Source organism: Protopterus annectens, chromosome 1.part0 (assembly GCF_019279795.1).
Source record: "Protopterus annectens isolate FY-2018-M chromosome 1.part0, PAN1.0, whole genome shotgun sequence".
Lineage (NCBI taxonomy): Eukaryota > Metazoa > Chordata > Ceratodontiformes > Protopteridae > Protopterus > Protopterus annectens.
In genome coordinates this window covers 1,896,839,509-1,896,859,642 of record NC_056725.1, presented here as the reverse complement: position 1 = coordinate 1,896,859,642, position 20,134 = coordinate 1,896,839,509, and the positions used below count along the sequence as shown (strand labels likewise).

The 20,134-nt window shown below is 39.5% G+C and overlaps 1 protein-coding gene across 2 annotated transcripts in view; it reads right to left on the bottom strand.

Moving 5' to 3' along the window:
- Positions 1 to 20,134, bottom strand: part of EZR (ezrin) — a 1,157,798-nt gene that overhangs the window by 519,214 nt on the left and 618,450 nt on the right. For both annotated transcript variants that reach the window (XM_044070016.1, XM_044070025.1), the window contains exon 7: positions 15,837 to 15,983. In XM_044070016.1, coding sequence (XP_043925951.1) covers positions 15,837 to 15,983 — 147 coding nt within the window. The remainder of the gene's footprint in view (positions 1 to 15,836; positions 15,984 to 20,134) is intronic.

Genomic DNA, 20,134 nt, shown 5'->3' with positions numbered 1-20,134 from the left:
AAATATACTGTGTGCAAGTAACAGTAGATAAGAAAACTTTCTGAAAGGTAAATGTTAGTTTTCAAACCACAGACAGTTTAAGAAATAGGCTAGCTATGGCACACTGTCTCTAACAAAAGATAAATGAATAAATAATCAAACCACAAAAGAGCAGAAAAACATATTGATGATCATTTGATATGATAAACTTCTCAAATGTGTTTGGATGGCAATATGGGCAAATGTGCACTTACTAGCCTGTTTCATGGAAGATCAAATGCAAAAACAAAAAGGCGTGCACATTTACAGTAGGGACAATTACCATTTCACATCTTCAGTGAATGCATGCTAGAACTACAGGTGGTATACTGAAATGTATCACTTAAATGTCATGCCACACAATGCCACTATAGCCATTACGTCTATGGCCCCCTTTAGAGGATGAAGAATGCCTTAAGTAGTAAGAAAATTAACTATTAAACCAAATACCTTTCTTATGGGCAACTTCAAATAGCCACACAAAATACGAACAGCAAGTACACCAAGAAATTTCTGAACTTTGTAAATGCAAATGCACTTTACCAAGTGGTGCTACCCTGTCCACCACAGCTGCTTTCTTCCTGATCTTGTCCTTAGAAACACCTCCCATAACTGCACCCCCCTACTTGTTACCCTGCACAGATTAATCTGACCATTTGGTAATGACTTTCTCCCTAACCTAATAACTCTTGTACATTCAGAGATTATTATTGATCTTACTGAAAATCACAAATGGCATAGCTCCACCACAATCCTTGTACCTGAAGCTGCTGCCTACTGCTCTAAAGTTTACTCCATCTTGTAGAGATTTGTTGAGGCATTCATATCAGTCTAATGCAAGTATAATGCAAAGTTTAAAATAATACTGTTGCAGAGGCATAGCTGGCTCAATCAGTGCCCTGTGCCAAGACCACAAACCCAGTGTCTAACACTTCCTTGTAATCAGATTACATCAATGTTCTTACAGTTTCCTGCAACAATGCAATAGCTGCATTGTAGCTCTCAGGTTACTACAGTTACATAAACCCGCCCTTATCCACCTTGCATGCTAGTTCTTCCACTGAACAGCAAAAAAAGGAAGAAAACCAATAAGATGATGGATGGCCAATCGCGCCCTCCAACACTTTACACTCGGGGGGGGGGGGGGGGGCATCTCTTCCCCAACCCTAGCTACGCTTCTGCAATTTTACATGTACTATGTTCACAGGCCCATACTCTCAAAATAGAATAGCTTGGAACATGCTACTAACACTGGATCGTATACCCTACTTCTTGTCCAATTATCAACCAATATTTTGAATGTTTTAATATTATGTGCTAGTCTGACCTCTAAGATAAATTATTTCACATTTCTCCTGCCCTATACAAAAAAACTTCTCATCACTGCACTGTGAAACATAAGAGTAACTACATCCTCCAAAAGACCAGTCTCTAATGGTGTACTGCAGAATTCAGTCCTTGCACCAACTCTTCTTTGGCATTTACTTCTTGAAGTAAAAAAGTAATGGTAGTGGTTCACACAGCCTATCTTGACCTCACCAAGGCTTTCGACACCATCCCCCATTCTGGAATTATAGCTAAACTCACTAAACTAGGTATAAATACCTATGTCACAAGATAGGTTGCCAACTGGCTCACTGACAGAACCCACACTGTAAAAGCTGCAAACTCTAAATCTGACCTCAAGGCAGTGACAAGTGGAGTGCCACAGGGTTCCATCCTGGGACCTCTCCTGTTTGGTATCTACTTCTCTGAAGAACAGGCTAACACAGAAGGCCTCTGGCTGATGAAGTTCGCGGATGACTACAAACTAGGAGCCATAGTCAAGTCCCCAAATGATGTGGATATCCTACAGAAGGGCCTCATTGAGACAGATGCCTGGTGTCAGAGCCATGGCCTCAAGCTCAATGCCAAAAAGTGCAGTGTCATCCCCTTTGGTTAAAAACTCTGTACCCATGAACTACCATGCAGGCAGCAATCTACTTAACACCGAATGCATGATAAGAGATCTTGGGACCCAGGTGGACAGTAGTCTCTCCTTTGATAGTCACATCGCCACAGTAGTCAGGAAGTCCTTCTACGTGGCACCCCTCATCATAAAAGGGTTCTCATCCAGGAAAAAAGAGGTCATTGTTCCCCTCTACTCGTTACTCATTAGACCCATTACAGAGTACAACGCCCCTTTTGGAATGTACCTCACAAGACATCTGCAGCAGCTGGAAAGGCCACAGAAGTACCTCACAAAGAGGATTATTGGCCTCAAACAAATGACCTACACTGACCGCCTCAAAAAACTCCAGCTTTACTCAGTAGCATATCGCCTACTCAGAGGTGATCTCTGCCTAACATATAAAGCTATGTCAAACTCAGCGCTGTTGGACATGCTACACCTAAAGAAATCCCAATCCCTCCAAGCTACACACTCTAGGGACCTAAACCTTGTCACCACAATAAACAGGACACACTGGAGGGATAGATTCCTGTCCCAGAGACTTCCTATACTCTGGAACATGCTACCCATCTATGTCAAGCAAAGTTCTTCATTAGCACTCTTCAAGAAAAATCTTGATGAGTGGATGGGAAATAGGAAATGCACCCCGGGGATCACTTCTGTGTCTCTGCTGGTCAGTGGCACAGGAAAATAACTTTCTTGGGTGGCATAAGCTATGGTACCTTGCTGGCTAGGCTTACGCAGGCCCTTGGGCCAATAGCCTAGTACCTACCTATGAACCTATAATTCTAAGGGTTTATAGATGATCAAGTTTGCTGGTGACTGCAAACTTGTTGTCACCATAAACTGTCCGGAGGACAGAAAGATCCTCCAGGAGGGCCTTTCCAAAACAAAACTGGTGTCATAACCATAGACTAAAAACTAAATATCAAAATAAGTCTTCTTTGTCAAGCATGACATCTCCTATAACTACAACAAACACAGCCCTGAAATCTATCCGGTAGTTAGGGACCAGAAGATCTATGTGGATAACTGTCCTATGAGCATCATATGTTCACTGTTGCAAAAAAAGTCCTTTTTCATTGCACATCTTATTAGTAAGGGTATAGCATCTAGGTCCAGAGAGATGATTATTCCACTTTATTCATTTATTGGGCAGATCAACAAGTATAATGCCCCTTCGGTAAATACCTGTCCAAACACTTGCAACTTGAATGGCCACAATGCTTTCTTACCAACAAAATCAAGCATCTAAATTATAAAAAACTACACTGACCATCTGAAAGCCTTGTCCTCCTTGTTATCATACAGACTACTGAAGGTTATTCTCTGCTTTGCATACTGAACCTCAACAGACCCTGTTCTCGCACATCTACTGCACATCCGTAAGTCAACGGTGGCATAAACACTCATTCATGAGATCCTAATCTCTTCTACAACAAAATCAGAACATGTTGGAGGGACAGATATGCATCACAGAGAATTCTTCTACTTTGGAATTATCTTCCTCTCCACATAAAGCAAAATGCTTACTCTACTCAAGTGGAATCTGGATGAATAAAATGGAAACTGCACATTTACCCCTAGTTTAGCACCCTTGTCCCTTATGGATACAGGTAACAAGTAAATGTACTGCCTGGCTCTAGGTTATTCATACTTAAAAACATCATGGGAGTGCATGGCCAGGCTTCTACGGATGCTAACAAATCAAGCCTAGCAAGCACCTATGAAGATGATGCTCTTTCTAGTATTAGGTTAATGTGAATTAAACGCATCTCCAACAGTGGTTGCCATGTCTCCTCTCAGCATTTATTGTCACTAGCAATAATAGCTGTTCCCTAACAAGAAGCATTTGAAAGACTTTCAGTAAGCATTTGTAGATTGAATTTGTCCTGTCCTGGTGGCCTACAAAATAAAATAATTTCAAGATTCTGCTTATTAGGTTACCCATTTTAATTACTGTTATTTTACAATGGCACTCTGACTGCATTTCAGTCATTTAGTAAACATCTTTAACATGGACATATATAAATCTGCTCTTCTTCGGACTGTTCTAACTGGGTATATCAGTATAGCATGGAATTAGAAAAGGCTGCATGGTTGAACCAGGTTTCTACAATAAGGAGGACACAGTACACCCCTAGAATTCTTTCACCAATTAGTCCAAATAGCTTTTTGTTTAAACTGCAGATATTGCATGTACAAGTCCACTATTTTTTTTTTTGGCTTCTTTAAACTTTTTGTAACTCCATATAGTACATTACATTTACATGCACTTCACGAGTACGGTGCAACATCTCTCATAAGCAGATGGCTGCTTCATTTTCTATCCTATCCCTTCCCAAGCCTCCCTTCCTGGTTTCCCCTTTGGGTTTGCCTTGTCCTTCCTCCTGGTTGACTCTCACTGAGGAAGTATTCTAATACATCTTTCTACTGCTTTTTCATGTTCCATCCCCTCCCTTCCTCATTCTAGGCTGTTTTAACCATCTTTTCCCCACGTCCAGAAACCTCCTGTGCAATTCATGTTCCTTTCCAGCTATGAGTGATAATAGGCTGTAATATTCAGTAGTCCGATAATGTTTATTTCTTTTTCTTTCTTTCCAGATGCTGTCCTCATTTTTATGCCACATGTACATAATCCTCACCTTTTTCCTCTTACTCCTCTTTCCCTTTTCTAATCTTAGCATCTCTGTCTTTTTGTTATTGAACATGAGTCACACCATTACCCTAAACATCTTGAATGTCCTCCTTATATTTTCCACTGCTGCGACCACATCATCTGACATTAACATGCAGTCATCTGCATACAACATGGACTGAGGATTTTTATCCCCTCGCTTTCTTCAATCATTGCAAACATGTGTCTGACATCCACTACCAGCTCCTTTATTGCAAGGGGAACAGGCTTGGTAAATGTGGGTAACCCTGTCTGATCTCCCTATTCTTGTATCTTCAAATACCCCCCCTTGTGTTACTCTTCAACTATCTTCCCTTGATGCAGTGTCTTCCATAAGAATCCCCACTTTATCACAGCAAAGGCCTTCTGTGGGTCAATGAGCACAATCCCACCTTTCCCTTCCTGCTTCTTTTCCTCCCACTGCAAAAATTCCAAAAGGTCCCATCCATATTTTTCTGCCTTCATTCCCTCCACAAAGCTATTTGGCCACATTTGAATTATTTTTGGCAATACTTCATCTAGTCTTCCAGTCAATACGTTTGCCAAAATCTTGATGCTTGTATTAATCAAACAGATAGGCCTATAGTTTCTCTCCTCCACCTTTATCCTGGCCCTGCTTATACTTTTAGATATTTTGCCTGGCTCTTGTATTCCTCCTCTAGATCCTTCCACATTTTGCCCATATCCATTTACAGAATTCTATTGGGAATCCACCTGCCCCTCCAGCTCTCATCTCTATCTTGTATATGGCTTTCCTTATCTCACCTCATGTCACTTCTGCATTCAGCTTGTCTCTTAATTTGTCCATCAGTATATCTTCTTCTTCTTTTGGCTTTTTCCCGGTTAGGGGTCACCACAGCGGATCATCTGTCCGCTCATGATTGGCAGTGGAGTTTTAGGGTGACAAGTTGCCAGCCCGGTGCCCAACATTCCACAGAAGGCACACACACACACACACACACACACACACACACACACACACACACACACACTCACACCTAGGGCCAATTTAGAGCATCCAATCCACCTACTGTGTGTCTTTGGGATGTGGGAGGAAACTGGAGCACCCGGAGAAAACCCACGTGACCACAGGGAGGACATGCAGACTTCGCACAGAAGGCACCCAACCAAGAAATGAACCAGAGAACCTCTTGCTGTGAGGCAGCATCACTAACTGCTGCACCACCGCGACCGCCAATAATTTGTCCGTCAGTATATATCCCTCTATATTCTTTCCTCAGTTCCATTCTTTAACTTCTACTTCTTCCTGTTGCTTTGTAAATCTCCCTGTAGTATTCCTTGAATCTTTCCCCAGTTAGCTCATTCACTTTTAATATTCTCCAGCTATTTTCCTTGTGCTCTCTACCTCTCCATATCTGCTTGCTACTTCTTGTATTTCTCAGGTAGCTGTTTCCATTGCACCTCCCCACTATCCAACAGTAATCCTTCCAGTACCATTGTTTAATTTCTTGGTGTACAACAACTTTAATCACAGATGTCATTCTTATGGCTCTTTCTCTGATCTGTAGTGCTTCTTTTCTACTTTATTCTGTACCACCTATATTCCCCCTCGCTCATCTTTCTTTCTTTTCCATATTAGTGACCTTGATCCCATACCACGAGTGCTCTTCCATTTGTCCCAGTCTTCCATATTGTGCTGTACAGACTTCTTTACTAACGCTTAAAGTATCTCCTTATCCTCAGTTTCCTTCCATTTACTGTCAGCCCACCTCCACCCCCTTCTAACTGATTTCTGTTCCTGCACACTTATGTCTCACTGCTGCATGATCTGATGCATCCTTCTCCTGTATTTGGATATCTTCCATTTCTTCCATTAAGTTTTCCTTCCCCATAAAAATGTAATCTACCTGCTGTACCTGAATGTTCCTTATGAAGGTATATTCTCTTCTCACTTGGGTACCTTTCCATCCATATATCCAGCCACCTTCCCTCTTTCAATCTTTTGGATAGTCCTCATCTATTTGTTATATTCCCTCCTTCCATACAAACTGTCTCTTTCCTGGTTTTATGCGGATATATTAATCCCCTTGTTTTCTTTACTACATTTCTTCACATCTGTGCCCAGTTAGAAAAAAATGTGTAGAATCCATCATCCCAGCTTGGTGCTCATATGTTTTCAGTGTTCACCTTGGACATTCCATCCCCTGCCAGATGATCTATATGCCTATTCTGCTTTTATCAAGTTCTCTGATGTTATATGAAGCCCACTATGAAATACAATTACAACTCCCCTCTTTCCACCCACTGCCTTGTTCATTCTTCCCTGTGGGTAGTCACAATACAGGATTTTTTCCCATAACAGACTTTCCATTTTCTCTCTCTTGTAACAGAACAATTAGCCTACTTCACCCTCTCTATATTCTCCTCCTTCTGATAGGATTTGATGACCCCCCCTAATATTCCACATAATTATCGTTTTCTTTCTTGTTTTTGCCCTACTCCCCCCCGCCTTCCTGGTTTCTACCCTCTGGGATAACCATTCTTCTGGGCCTACCTTCCAGAGCTGAACATTATGTTCTTTGGCAGTGCCTACACTCCGATCCCCTTCTCAACAACCTCAGCCTCTGGTTACCTCTATGATTCAAGTCAGCCATGTCTTTTTCTAACAGTTTGTTGTTACTAATCACCTTTTCTCAAATCTGAGTAGGAGTTCTAATGTGGGTAAAAGGTTCATTGGTACTTACTAGGCTACTGATCCGTAAGACCCTTAAGAATCCCAGCATCACATTTTCATGGTTGTTTGGAGCCCTTATGCATTGCATACTAATAACCCAGAGTTTCCAGGTTCACCTATTCAAAATGGCAAACAGTATGATACTGGGGGTGAAGCTGCAGTTATATCCACCCATTTATCCAAATTATGTTTGAACAGAGTAAATGGAAATACAGTACTTTGCTTTATGTGGAGTGGAAGACAGTTCCATAGATGTGGCACTTCTCTGTGACAGACCTACTCCTCCATCATGTTCCATCTATTTTGCAAACGAGATTGAGATCCCTCAAGTGGGTGTTTATGATACCACTGGACTTGTGAATTAATTGGTCTGACAGAATAGGGTCTGTTGAAGCTCTATATGCAAGGCAGAAGCCAATTCTCAGTTGGTGGTATGGTACTGAGAAAAGGAACAAAGCTTTCAGACTGCCTGCATAGCCATTAGAAATTAGGCCCTTTTGTTTTTTAAACTGAGAAAGCATTATGGTCATTACAGTTGTGACAGGAGTTTCAACAGGTACATACCAAAAGTAGCATTATCTTCAATGATCAGCTTAATGAGTGCAGAATACAATGGAATGATTACACACTTGGATCTGGACACAATGCCTTTAGATTTAAGTTGTGCAGTGAAAAAGGATTGCCTTACAACAGTGGACATATTGTGATCAAATGACAGCTCATCACTGACATAGCTTCCCAGATTCTTTACTACAGGATTACTTTTCAGGGGTGTGTTAATGTGATAGTTACAAAAGCAGTCATGCTTGCCAGAGGATACAATTGCACAGTTCTTGGCATTTAGTTTTAGTCCATTGTTTTGACTCCAGCTATTTGTGTGGGGCAGGCCTTCTTGAAGGATCTTGGGTGTCCATGGGGGAGTTTATGATGTCATCAAGTTTGCAGCCATCTGCAAATGTGGTCAGCCACAAACCTGCAAAATTACCTTTGATCTCTGAGAAGTAAACACCAAAGAGGACTGTACCCAGGCAACAATGACACAGCAGAACATACAATACTGCCCTTTCAAACTTGGGTCAGTTATAATGCCAAAGTTTAGAGTAAAGGTCATGCTCTTACTTAGTTAACAGCTAATGAAAAAAATTAACGTGTTGTTTTTCCTACATCATTAAACCCAGCAGTTATTGTTAACACTTTTGTACATTTTTAGGAGGGACAATTTTTGTAAATCAGTGTTGACAATGTGCATTTTGCACCCATGCATATAGTTACCAACTTCCAAGATCTAATTTAAATCAATTATTTTAGCATCTAATTGTAATATATATATATCTATGTGACTGGACTCAATCCTATGGTTTTTCACAGGTCAAGTTCCAAGCATATCTGCACTAAAGGTAATAATGGTAGTCTTAGTTGTTTCCTGATGTTCTGTGCCACCAAATGTGCTTTTCTTGCATTAGACCAACATTACAGCAAAGGCGATCCTTCTTTACATCATCCCTAGTCCTTTTTTAAGATTATACTTATTTGTCTGTGTTGTATCATTTGCATGTTGTTCTATTTTCACCTCTGTGTTTGATTTTGCATGATGTGTTGTCATTTATGTGTTGTATTAATCGAATATATGTTTGAATGCTGTTCTATACATCAATACTTCAGTCATGCTTCTGGCTGCCCAATTTTCTTCTCTTCAGTGTGAGCAGTACAATCCACAGCCCTCTTTAAAGTTATCTGTTTATTTAGGATTTGCTTAAATACCCCATCCTTCAAATAGTTCATAGGAGGTTACTAGGTTAATGGCCCTGGGCCCCTTACATGCCTAGCCAAGAGTTTATCCTAAAAAAGAAACTTCAGTCAGCAACTGTCGCCCTTGTCAATGAGGGACACAGGTGGAACCCCTGGGACAAATCTGTGGTTTCCCATCCAGTCATCAAGGCTGCACTTGAACAGGGTCAGCAAGATACTCTGACGTGTATGGGAAGTCTATTTCAGAGACTGGCAGCCTCTGGGAGACAAACCTGTCTCTCCAGCGGGTTTTGGTGTCATCGCATATTAGATTCAGGCCTTTCGAGCGGGTAATACGTGAGGAGTTAGACTTATGGATATGGAGCATCTCTAGTAGGGCAGGGTCCAATATTGCCTTGTAGGCGAGACACAGATCACCTCTGAGCAACCTGCATGATAACGAGTAGAGTGATGGTGATTTGAGCCTGTCCGCATACGACAGGTGTTGGAGGCCATGGGTTCTCTTTGTTAGGTACTTCTGTGGCCTTTCCAGTAGGTACAGATGTTTGGAGAGGTACATATCAAACAGGGCATTATACTCAATTATTGGTCTAATGAGGGAGGAGTACAGAGAGGTAATAACATCCTTTTTTCTAGAATCTGCCATATTGGTTTGAATTCCTACTGCTGTAGCTTCTCCTGCAGTTCCACTCATTTTAAAACTATTTAGATGCATACATTTTGAGCATGCTGTAAGCATATTTGTCACACTGTTCACTCTTGATATTAAGTGTACAGCTTTCTGCAAGCTGCCATCCAGTATTCCCTATCTATTAAATCTTTTAAATAGATATACCACACAAATGAAAATTTGGTAACATACAGTTTCTTATAAAGTCCTTTCCCTTCTCTAAAGTTAGTGGGTAAGCTTTTTTCTTTTCTCAACCAATCACACCTATCACGCTGAGATTTGTCATTTAGTCAGCATAGAGATATGTGACCACTTGGTCCTCACCATTGCTTTAAACAAAAAAGGAGTAGAGAACTACACATCCCTGCAATTGTTTTAGATCCTCCTACAGACACCAAAAGGTAGTAAAGAAAAATTGGGATGGGGTACACACAATTTCCCTTGTCCCTCAGATAATAGCAGCTTTATAGATTAGACGCAACATTACCCTGCTAACACCATTACAGATACATAGCTTAAAATACAAAAAAAAAAAATCAAACTAAGGTTACATGAGTAATAAAATACTACACATATATGGTGCAACTACTGCATCAACAAACTAAAATAAAAATAAGGTTACAGGAGTAACAAAATACTAAACACATACAGTGCAACTACTACATCAACAAACTAAAACAAAAATACAAAACAGATAGTTGTCTTTAGATGATGTTAGGTTAATCATTACAAAGCCAATTTAAAACTGGTGAGTTAATCTCCCAAACTTACCATTATGAAATGCTTGGATAGCTATAAACTTCATGTTGCATGCTATTTCAAGAGACTGCCATAAGGCCTTCTTCCACTACATTAAGATCCTTAGAAGTAACCAGCAATATTGTGCTGTGTTCATCTCTAATGGTACCTCATTCTCTTAACCTGAGGATATTGGTAATATTTTTGCAGATGCATTTTCTTCCCTCTCCCCCGCCCACCCATTTATCTGTGCTCCCCATTCTCCTCCTGAAATCACTTTGGGCTACGTCCTTTTGACATTTTCCAGTATTAAAAAATACCAGTTCCATGGGTCCTGACAGTATTCCTGGATGTCTGATAAGTGTTAAGTTCACTCTAGAAAAACTCACACATCATATCCTGACCTTGCTTTTTTCAAGTGGTTTCATCACCAATGTAAGGAGAACAGCTGTTGTGGTGCCCTTGCATAAATGTGATCCCTCTACTGAACTTGAGAAATACAGGCCTATTTTCACCAGTACTACTTGCAAGGTTAAATAATCATTATAGCTGAACTAATAAAAAAAAAATACAGGTGATCTTACATCATTGGATACATACCACTTTGGCTTTGAAAGGGAGATCACACCTCAACTTCAATGAGTTCTCTGAATGGGTTACTGAAGCCGCAAATCAGGTACATACCATTTACACTGCCTGTTTGTACCTTGCCAAGGCCTTCGACACCATCACCCATGCTGAAACTACTGACAAATTCTTTCAGCTCAACATCAGCCAATACTCAATTCACTAGATAGGTAATTGGCTATCTGCTAGAACTTGTACTGTTAAGGTTGATGTGTTTGCTTTAGCTATAAGCATTAGCTGCAGAGTCCAAAAGGGCACGGTCTTGTGTCCCCCATTCTTGTCGATACACATTTCCAAGCACTCTGGCTGTTATTGACTATAGCTAACCAAGTTGGCTGATGATTGCAGACCAGGTACGGTTATCAAATCCTATTCTGATTCTCCAGCAAAGTCTACACTAAACAAATTCTTGGTGTGTTAATCGTGGGTTCACCTTTGAAAAACCAGCAAATGTAGTATAGCTCCTTTTCATATATCCAACATCACTACCTCTTACAATATCAATAACATTTCACTTAAATCTGATATCATAATAAGGGACTTGGATAAAGTAAGCTGATGACAGACTATCCATAACCACCATATCTCTGTGGTAGTTACAAAATCCTTCTACCTTGCACAATTTATCCTTTGTGGTACAACCTCAACACTCAACAAAGTTAAGCTTATTTTATTCCTCTCTTATCAGGGCCATCAATGAATAAAAAGCCTCTTTTGGTATTTCCTACTCTAAACAAACTGTACTAGCTCAACAGACCTCAACATTTCCTCACCAGAAAGATCAGAATTTTCAGCAACTTTAGCTACTCTGAAAACCTAAAATCACTCTCCCTCTACTCAGTGTCATAAAGACTCCTATGACTTCAACCTCCAATCTTTGAGCTCCTTCACCTAAACAGGACCAGTGGTAAAGCAAACAACAGCTCAAGAGATCTAAACCTAAACTACCACATCAACACCACCTTATGTCATAACAGGTACCAAATCCAACATATTACCCACTTCTGGAATAAGTGGCCTTTACATATCAAGTGGATGATTTCCCTGGAAACCTTTAAAATCACAAAGGAGCATTGTATAGATGATAAAATTTCATCACAGATATGTGGGTAAAATCTGCTTAATGGGGAACACTGTTAGTCTGATCAGTACTGAGTGATGTGGCTAAGCTTCTCAATGGTCTCTTTGGCTGTAGGCTTATTAAGAAACCATGACGCATCTCGCTGGGGAGCAATGTACTGAAAGACCCAGCAGCAGCTACATTTAAAAAAATAAGACTCAGATTAAAAACCAACAAAGGATAAAACAATAAAGGAAACACTAGAAGCTGCAAGAGTCTCTGACCTCAAAAGCATTATCACGATAATCTCTTATGCTGTAAAAGGGCCTTTTAATATAGAAGGATATCATCCTAAAAGCATATCATATACAAAGCACAGAGTCTCATTGCTTAGATCTACCTTTTGATGATATGCACAAACCACTCTGCTACTCCTGGATACATACTCAAGTGAAAAACTGTTAAAGAAAACCATCCAGGTTACAATATTCTCCATAAATATCATTTCACGTCTCCAAACACAGCCATGCTACTAGTATAGCATACTATTATACTAGTTATGCTGTAAAAAGGGACTCGTAGTAAAATTATAGCTAAAGAGCATCTCTCATACTTCATGCCCTGAGTATGTCAAGGACAGATACTGGAAAAGGGCAATGAATAATCCAGAATGAGGATTAGTCTGGCTTGTATATATTATATTAGCTATTTAGCATGTTACATTATATTATGTTACATTATATTATATTTAAAGAGTACAATGTCACCTTGCTTCAGATTTACCAGTTGACGGTACGCACAAATAAACCAATTTGATGTTACAGGAAATATACTCCAGTGACAAACTATTAAAGAAAGCTGTCCAGGTTGTAACATTCTCTGTATAATAAATATCATTTCACCACTCCAGACAAAGTTTAGCCATACTACTAGTGACAGAACACAATGAAGGTAGGGTATTTAAGCAACTCTGTCAAAAACACAAAATGCTCCATTTTGTGTTGGCAGAGCTTTCTTGTTCCAGGCTCATGCTAATAAATTGCCAACCAAATTGATAAAGTTAGAACATGGAATAGTGAATGCTTTTTAATACAAACAGTTGGCACCTCAACCACAAACAGTGATCAAAGTAACATGCAGAGCACATAGAAGAGTGTCAACATACCTAAACATAACCAAAAGTAAAAACATTAAGCAAGCGTTTCTGCATGACCCCTCTCTCTCTATACATATTATATACATATAGTTATATATGGGTCTATTCCTGTTTATCAAAGTTTCAAAACTTCGAAACCCATATGGCCGAGACCATATGATCGAAAATTTGAAACTTCGAATACTCTGAATTGAGCTTGCCGTACAGCACCGAAAGGGTGATTAACCATTTTCCTCACTGTAGTACGATATTTGAGTTGGTATATTTAATTAGCTGGGGGTGTGGGGTGCAGAGGGGCTTGCCCACCTGCAAAAACATGAAGATAATAGTTTTTATTTAATTTTAGTTTTCTAAGTTTCAAACCTTCGATCATATGGTCTCGGCCATAAATCGAAGTAGACCCGCATTATATCTATATCTATACACACACGCACACACACACACACACACACACACACACATGTGAGTGTATGTTTTATATATATATATATATATATATATATATATATATATATATATATATATATATATATACATACACACACATACATACACACACATATATATATATATATATATATATATATATATATATATATATATATATATATATACATATATACATACATACACACACACACATATATATATATATATATATATATATATATATATATCTATATCTATATGGGTCTATGCTACAGACTGAATTTATACTTACCAAAATTTCAGTTTACTGAGAAGACAACACCGAACTTTCAGAAAACCAAAACTGCACATTGCAGGTTTTTTTTTAACAGGGAATAGAGACACTTGGCCAACACTGAACCAAAAAAACACACTGCAGTATGTCAACACCACACTCCCCGATGGGGGCTGCATCTGCCAGTCTTCCACACCTCCCCAAATGAATTATACCAACTCCGGGATCACACTTCTGTGAGGAAAAGAGCAAATGTCCCCAAATTGGCCAAGTGTCTTCCTTCCCAGTAAAAAAAAAAAAAAAAAAAAAAAAAAAAAAAAATCTGGCAATGCGCAGTTTCGGTTTTGTGAAAGAAAAAAAAAATCTGGCAATGCGCAGTTTCGGTTTTGTGAAAGTTCGGTGCTTTTGTCGCGGTAAACTGAAATTTTTGAAAGTGTAAATTCGGTGTACAGTAGCAGACCCCATATATATGGGTGCAGTAAATTTGTGGAGGCAGCATTCAACTTTACAAACGGAGCTAAGTATTCACAAGCAGCACACTTCACTTCCTCCTAACTTTAACTGTTCCGATAATCATAGCATCTTAGGAGGTTACTAGGCTAATCCCCTGGGGTCCTTACAAGCCTAGCAAATAATTTACTCCCAAAAAGACACCTCCACCAGCACCTGTCACCCCCGTCAATGAGGGGCACAGGTGGAAACCCTCAGACGAATTTGTGGTTTCCCATCCACTCATCAAGGTTACGCTTGAACAGGGTCAGTAAGGTGCTCTGTTTCACATGTTTGGGAAGTCTATTCCAGAGATGAGGAAGCCTCTGGGAAACAAGCCCGTCACTCCAGCTGGTTTTGTTGATGTCACATATTAGGTTCAGAGCTTTTCAGCGGGTAGTGCATTGCGGCTATGGAGCATCTCTAGTAGGGCAGGGTCCAAGACTGCCTTGTAGGCGAGACATGGATCACCTCTGAGCAATCTGTACGACAACGAGTCGAGTTATAGAGATTTGAGCCTGTCTGCCGAGGAGAGGTGTTGGAGGCCATGGATTCTCTTTGTCAGGTATTTCAGTGGCCTTTCCAGTTGGTGCAGATGTTTTGGACAGCTACATCCCAAACGGGGCATTATACTCAATTATTGGTCTAATGAGGAAGGAGTATAGAGAGTTAATAACCTCCTTTTTTCTGGATGCGATCCCTTTACTTATGAAATGAACCAAGTAAAAGGCTTTTCTGACCACTGCTGCTACATGATGGTCGAATCTGAGGTTATCAACCTGAGTGCCCAGGTCTCTCACCACAGGTTGTGTGCTTAGGGGGTTGCCATTGATGTGGTAATCAGTATGGTTCGTGTTTTTGCCGAATGGTATGCCGATACATTTTTTTGCATTTAGCTTGAGGCCATGACTTTGACAACAATCACTAGTTGCTGTGAGACCCTCCTGCAGTATGTTAACATCATTTGGGGAGTCAGTTTTAATAGTACTGAAATAAGTTTGCTTCACAAATGACTATATTCTATAATGAGCATTATCAGCAACTTTATAGCATTGAAATTACTCTTAAACCAAACTTCATCAACATCGTATTAGTGCAATAAATATGCGAGAGGCATATTTACAGACACAAGAATGTAAAATCAAATACATACAGGTAGGCACTGCACAATATTTCACAGTATCTACTGTGAAAGTAAACACACATCTCAAGTTATGCATACATATATTATTGGCAGTTTTTATTGTTGCATTTTACAAGAACATAAATCTTGAGAATTAGTCTGTTTAACAATGGTACTTACTTGTCCTCTTTTCCATAAATATTCAGACCCAGGGCATCAACACCAAGCCATAAATCTGTCCCTTTCTTATTCTTTATCTCAAAGTAGTTGACACCATACATTTCCAAGTCCTGTGCAATCTTCAGATACTCAAGCATAGCATCTTCTCTGCAAATAAGAAAGTGTTGATCTGTGAATGTCAAAACAATATTTTGCAAAAGCAGAGACACGACTTCTTATGCTCTATGCAAAAGAAATAAAAGTTACATGCTTACATTAACGATATATCTGGATTATTATTTCCACTGACATCAGGTTCAGGACTAAACTTGTCAGAGCTTAGTTAGCTAGGATAAGAGAATTCTTCTAAGCTATCTAAGAATCACATCACTCTACACAGTGTATTATCATCGAGTGTCATTCAGATGGTCAATTTTAGGGTATAGAAAAGTTTTTTTTTTTTTTCTGCAGGGTGACAAGACCCTTGCAAACCCCACATGGAGCAAATTACATACACATCTCCAACTTGTATATATTAACTCCAGGGAGGTAGCTTTAAGCAATAATTGTTCGACTGAGTGGCTTTCAGAAAGAATGTATTTGGTAGATCACCTGCTGCCCATCAAAGCCCCTCCTCTTTATCCATGACTTTAGTCCCAAATTGTGCAAAGTAGAAGCCCAACTACCCAACATACATCACTATCAGCTAAATACAGCCACTGAAACAGGAAAGATCTGCTAGGTCAGTGCTGGTCGATAGCGGGGAAATGGTGTTGACGTAACCACAAATCCAAATCTACCATTATGGTAAGCATATCACTTTCTTAACCAGGATTCTAGTTCTACTGTCACCACCTTCAGTACAAATTACCAAACTGTCCTCTTGGGTGGATTTTGATGAAAGAATGTCCCAAGTAATAGTGTCAAAGGATGGCCTAGACAGGGAGATCACACAGAATTTGCAGTATCTTGCAAAAGAATTCAGTGAAGTCTACATAACTGCTGCATAAATATCATCCAAGATGCATTCCTAAAGAAAGCCTGATAGGTGGCCATGGCCAAATAAACTGTAGTGTCAGTTACTGTGCAACACTATCAATAATGGAGTTAAAGAACAACAGATTTTGTACACGTTCTAAGGACTCTTGCCAACTGAAAATTGAGTCTGCATAGTTAAGACAATCATCTAAATATGAAAAAAAGTGAATGCCTTGTAGTCTGTAATAAGTGATTACTGGAGTCAGATACTTTGCAAATATCCTTGGAGATTTGGATAGTCCCAAAGGGTAAGAAAGAACGGACAATGTGAGCCAGATAAAGAAAACCTTAAAAAAAAAAACACACATGAAGTGTTAACCAGTTGGTATGTGATGGCAAACTTTTAGTTATGTACTCACCATAACTTCAGATGTTTGGGATCCATCTCGCCTATTTTATATAACATCGTCAGATGAAACAAGATAAAAAAGTAGAACTCAAAACGCCCAATCTCTTCTGATCTCCAAGGCAGTTGCTTATTCAAGAAGAATAGGCCTGAGCTATAATCTCTCTCTCCATTTTGAGATAGTGGCTTTGTGATGGTTTGGTTTGCCTTATTTATTTGAGAAGGACACAAACAACTGGTCTGACTTACGAAGTTGCTGAGTCCTGTCTAAATAGAAGCATAATTGCCTGTGAACATCCAATTCTTATGAGAGTGTATTTCTGCTTCATTGGATTTTTTTTGAAAAAGAAACTGGTAGAGATAGAGAGACAGAAGACAGAACATGAATTTGTCTTTGGGGATAAGGATAAGTGATACTTTACTCTATCCTCAAATGGAAATTAAAGCACGGTGGTTGGGCTTGAAGCTCTTGAACTGAAAAAACTCTTCTTGCAGAGAATATAGCCACTAAGAATGCCGACAGACAAGATTAACTTTTTAACCTCAAAAAGCTGTTCAGCCGAGGGAAAGGGGAGATGTTAGCACTAAATCAAGATCCCGAGTCCTACTGGAGGCAGGAAAAAACTGGTGGTCTTAATAGATCAGCACCTTTAATGAACGTTTTGCATAGTCTGCTATCATCAAAGGAAGGAGAAGCTTTTGAATAACTTTGGGAAGAAGTGGAATTGGGAGGAAAGGCATAAGCCCTGTTGGCCAAGGTTGTACTGCTGAGAGCATCCTGGGCTTGGTTCTTTGTGGGATCAAGCATATTTTATATCCAAACTTTACAGTAAAACAAACAAAACAAAAAAAATATTAGAGAAACTTGAAATGGGCCTGAAGGGACTTTTCAAAATTTGGGACAGTTGAAAAATAAAAACAGTGGTCTGGCACACCTTTCCAAGTCTCTGCTTTCTTCAGCACCAGAAAAATGGTCAGATAAAACTTTCTCCCCATCTGGTCTGCAGGCAATGGTTCTTTGACTCCCTGAGATAACATCTGATCAAAAGAGGAGGAAAAAGAATGCCTGGTTTACTGGGCAAGGAAGGATCCCCTGGAAAGGAGGGAGGAACCCCACTGCCAAATGTACCCCTGTTGAATGATTTTCAAAATCCAACTATCTGCAATAATGTGGTGCCACAAGGGAAAATGAAGACTTGGGGGGGGGGTGTCAGAGTGGGAAGGAAAGACAGCCTGAAAAGACATAGTTATTCTGACTTTTTGGGACAGGTCTTGATTTTGAGAAGCTTTCCTTTTTTTGGTGCCTCCTTGTCAATGTTTTTTAAAATCCTGTTTGGAGGCACTATGCTGCGTGAACTGCTTATTATAAAAGGGAGTGGTGGTGGATGGAAAACGTTCACTTGCCTTAAAAAAGGCAGGTTGGAAGATTTGGGTAACTCTTTGTATCAAGTGCCCAAATGTCCAAAACCAATAACCAAGATAAAACAAGCACTCCAGAAGGAACGGCCACAATCCAGTACCAGAACTTTAATGATGGCAATAAATGTAAAGTGCACAAAATACACCAAATCCAAGAACGCTAACTTTTTACAAAGTTTTCGTCTTACACAGAAACTTCATCAGATATGAGCGTACTCCCTACGAGTGTACTCTCTATCCCAAACACATACAAATACATAATTTAATAATTTATAAATTAAGATTTTAAGTATACTTCCGATTTTCAAACCAAAAATGATCAACCTTCCCAGAAAGAGAATGGAAAAGTTGATCATTTTTGGTTTGAAAACAGGAAGTACACTTAATTGAATAATTGATAAATTAAAGGTTTTATGTATTTGTATGCATTTGGGACAGGGAGTACGCTCATATCTGATGAAGTTTCTATATAAGACAAAAATGTTGTAAAAAGTTAGCTTTTGTGGATTTGGTGTATTTTGTACGATTTACACTTATTGTCATTAAAGTTCTGGTACTGGATCATTGTCGTTCCTTCTGGAGTGCTTGTATTATCTTGGTAACTCTTTGTATCAACTTTCCTCTCTTATCAGACCACCCAAGTACCTCAGTTGGAGACAGACCAAACAGGAAGAACAGTTGTGCAAGTAAACTTACCATAACAATATATGTTCAAATGATCACTGCTGGAGTAGTCTTAGTTATACAGTTTATATCCTGCCAAGAATATAACAGCTGACCAGCTTCCAAAGCTTCAAGGCACCTTCCATGTATCTAAACTGTCAGTCATCTTGAGCTAAGCTGACTAGAAGACAAGTCTTGACACCAAGCAATTCAAAGCTTTTCTGCCAACAGAGAAAAGAAGGTGAAGCCCTGAAAGGACAATGCTAGGAAGAACAAAAAATAAACCAGACTCTGGCATAAACAGCACCAAAAATAAATAAATAAATAAATAAGGCGGGTGGAGGGCGGGAGCAGCCACTGCAGCAGTGATCATTTGATCATCATCTACTGTTATGGTAAGTTTACTTACACAGCTGTGCTATATTTACCATATTGATCACTGCTGCAGTAGAGGTAGCTATAATGGTAGATTACTCTAACTTACCACATTTTGAAGGTGGAAGTTCAAGAGTCCACGAGCCCCTGGAGAATGGTCCTTGTAAAGCCTGATCTATACCTAGAAAAGGAATCAAGCTTGTACTGTTTTGTAAAAGTATGTACAGAGGATCAACTTGCAGCTTCTAGAATACTTCTAAAATTCACTATTTTCCAAAAAACAAAAAACAATGAAACCAAGGCCTGGGTTGAGTAGGCCTGGACTCTGCATGGAAAAATTTAGTTTTGGTGATTATAAACAGCCTTAAACAACTATTTGGAAATAGTCTGCATTGACACAGGTTGTTCCTTCTTACCTTCACAAGAAAAGAATAGAAGATATGGATATCTGAAAGATTTAGTTCTGTCAAGATAGTAC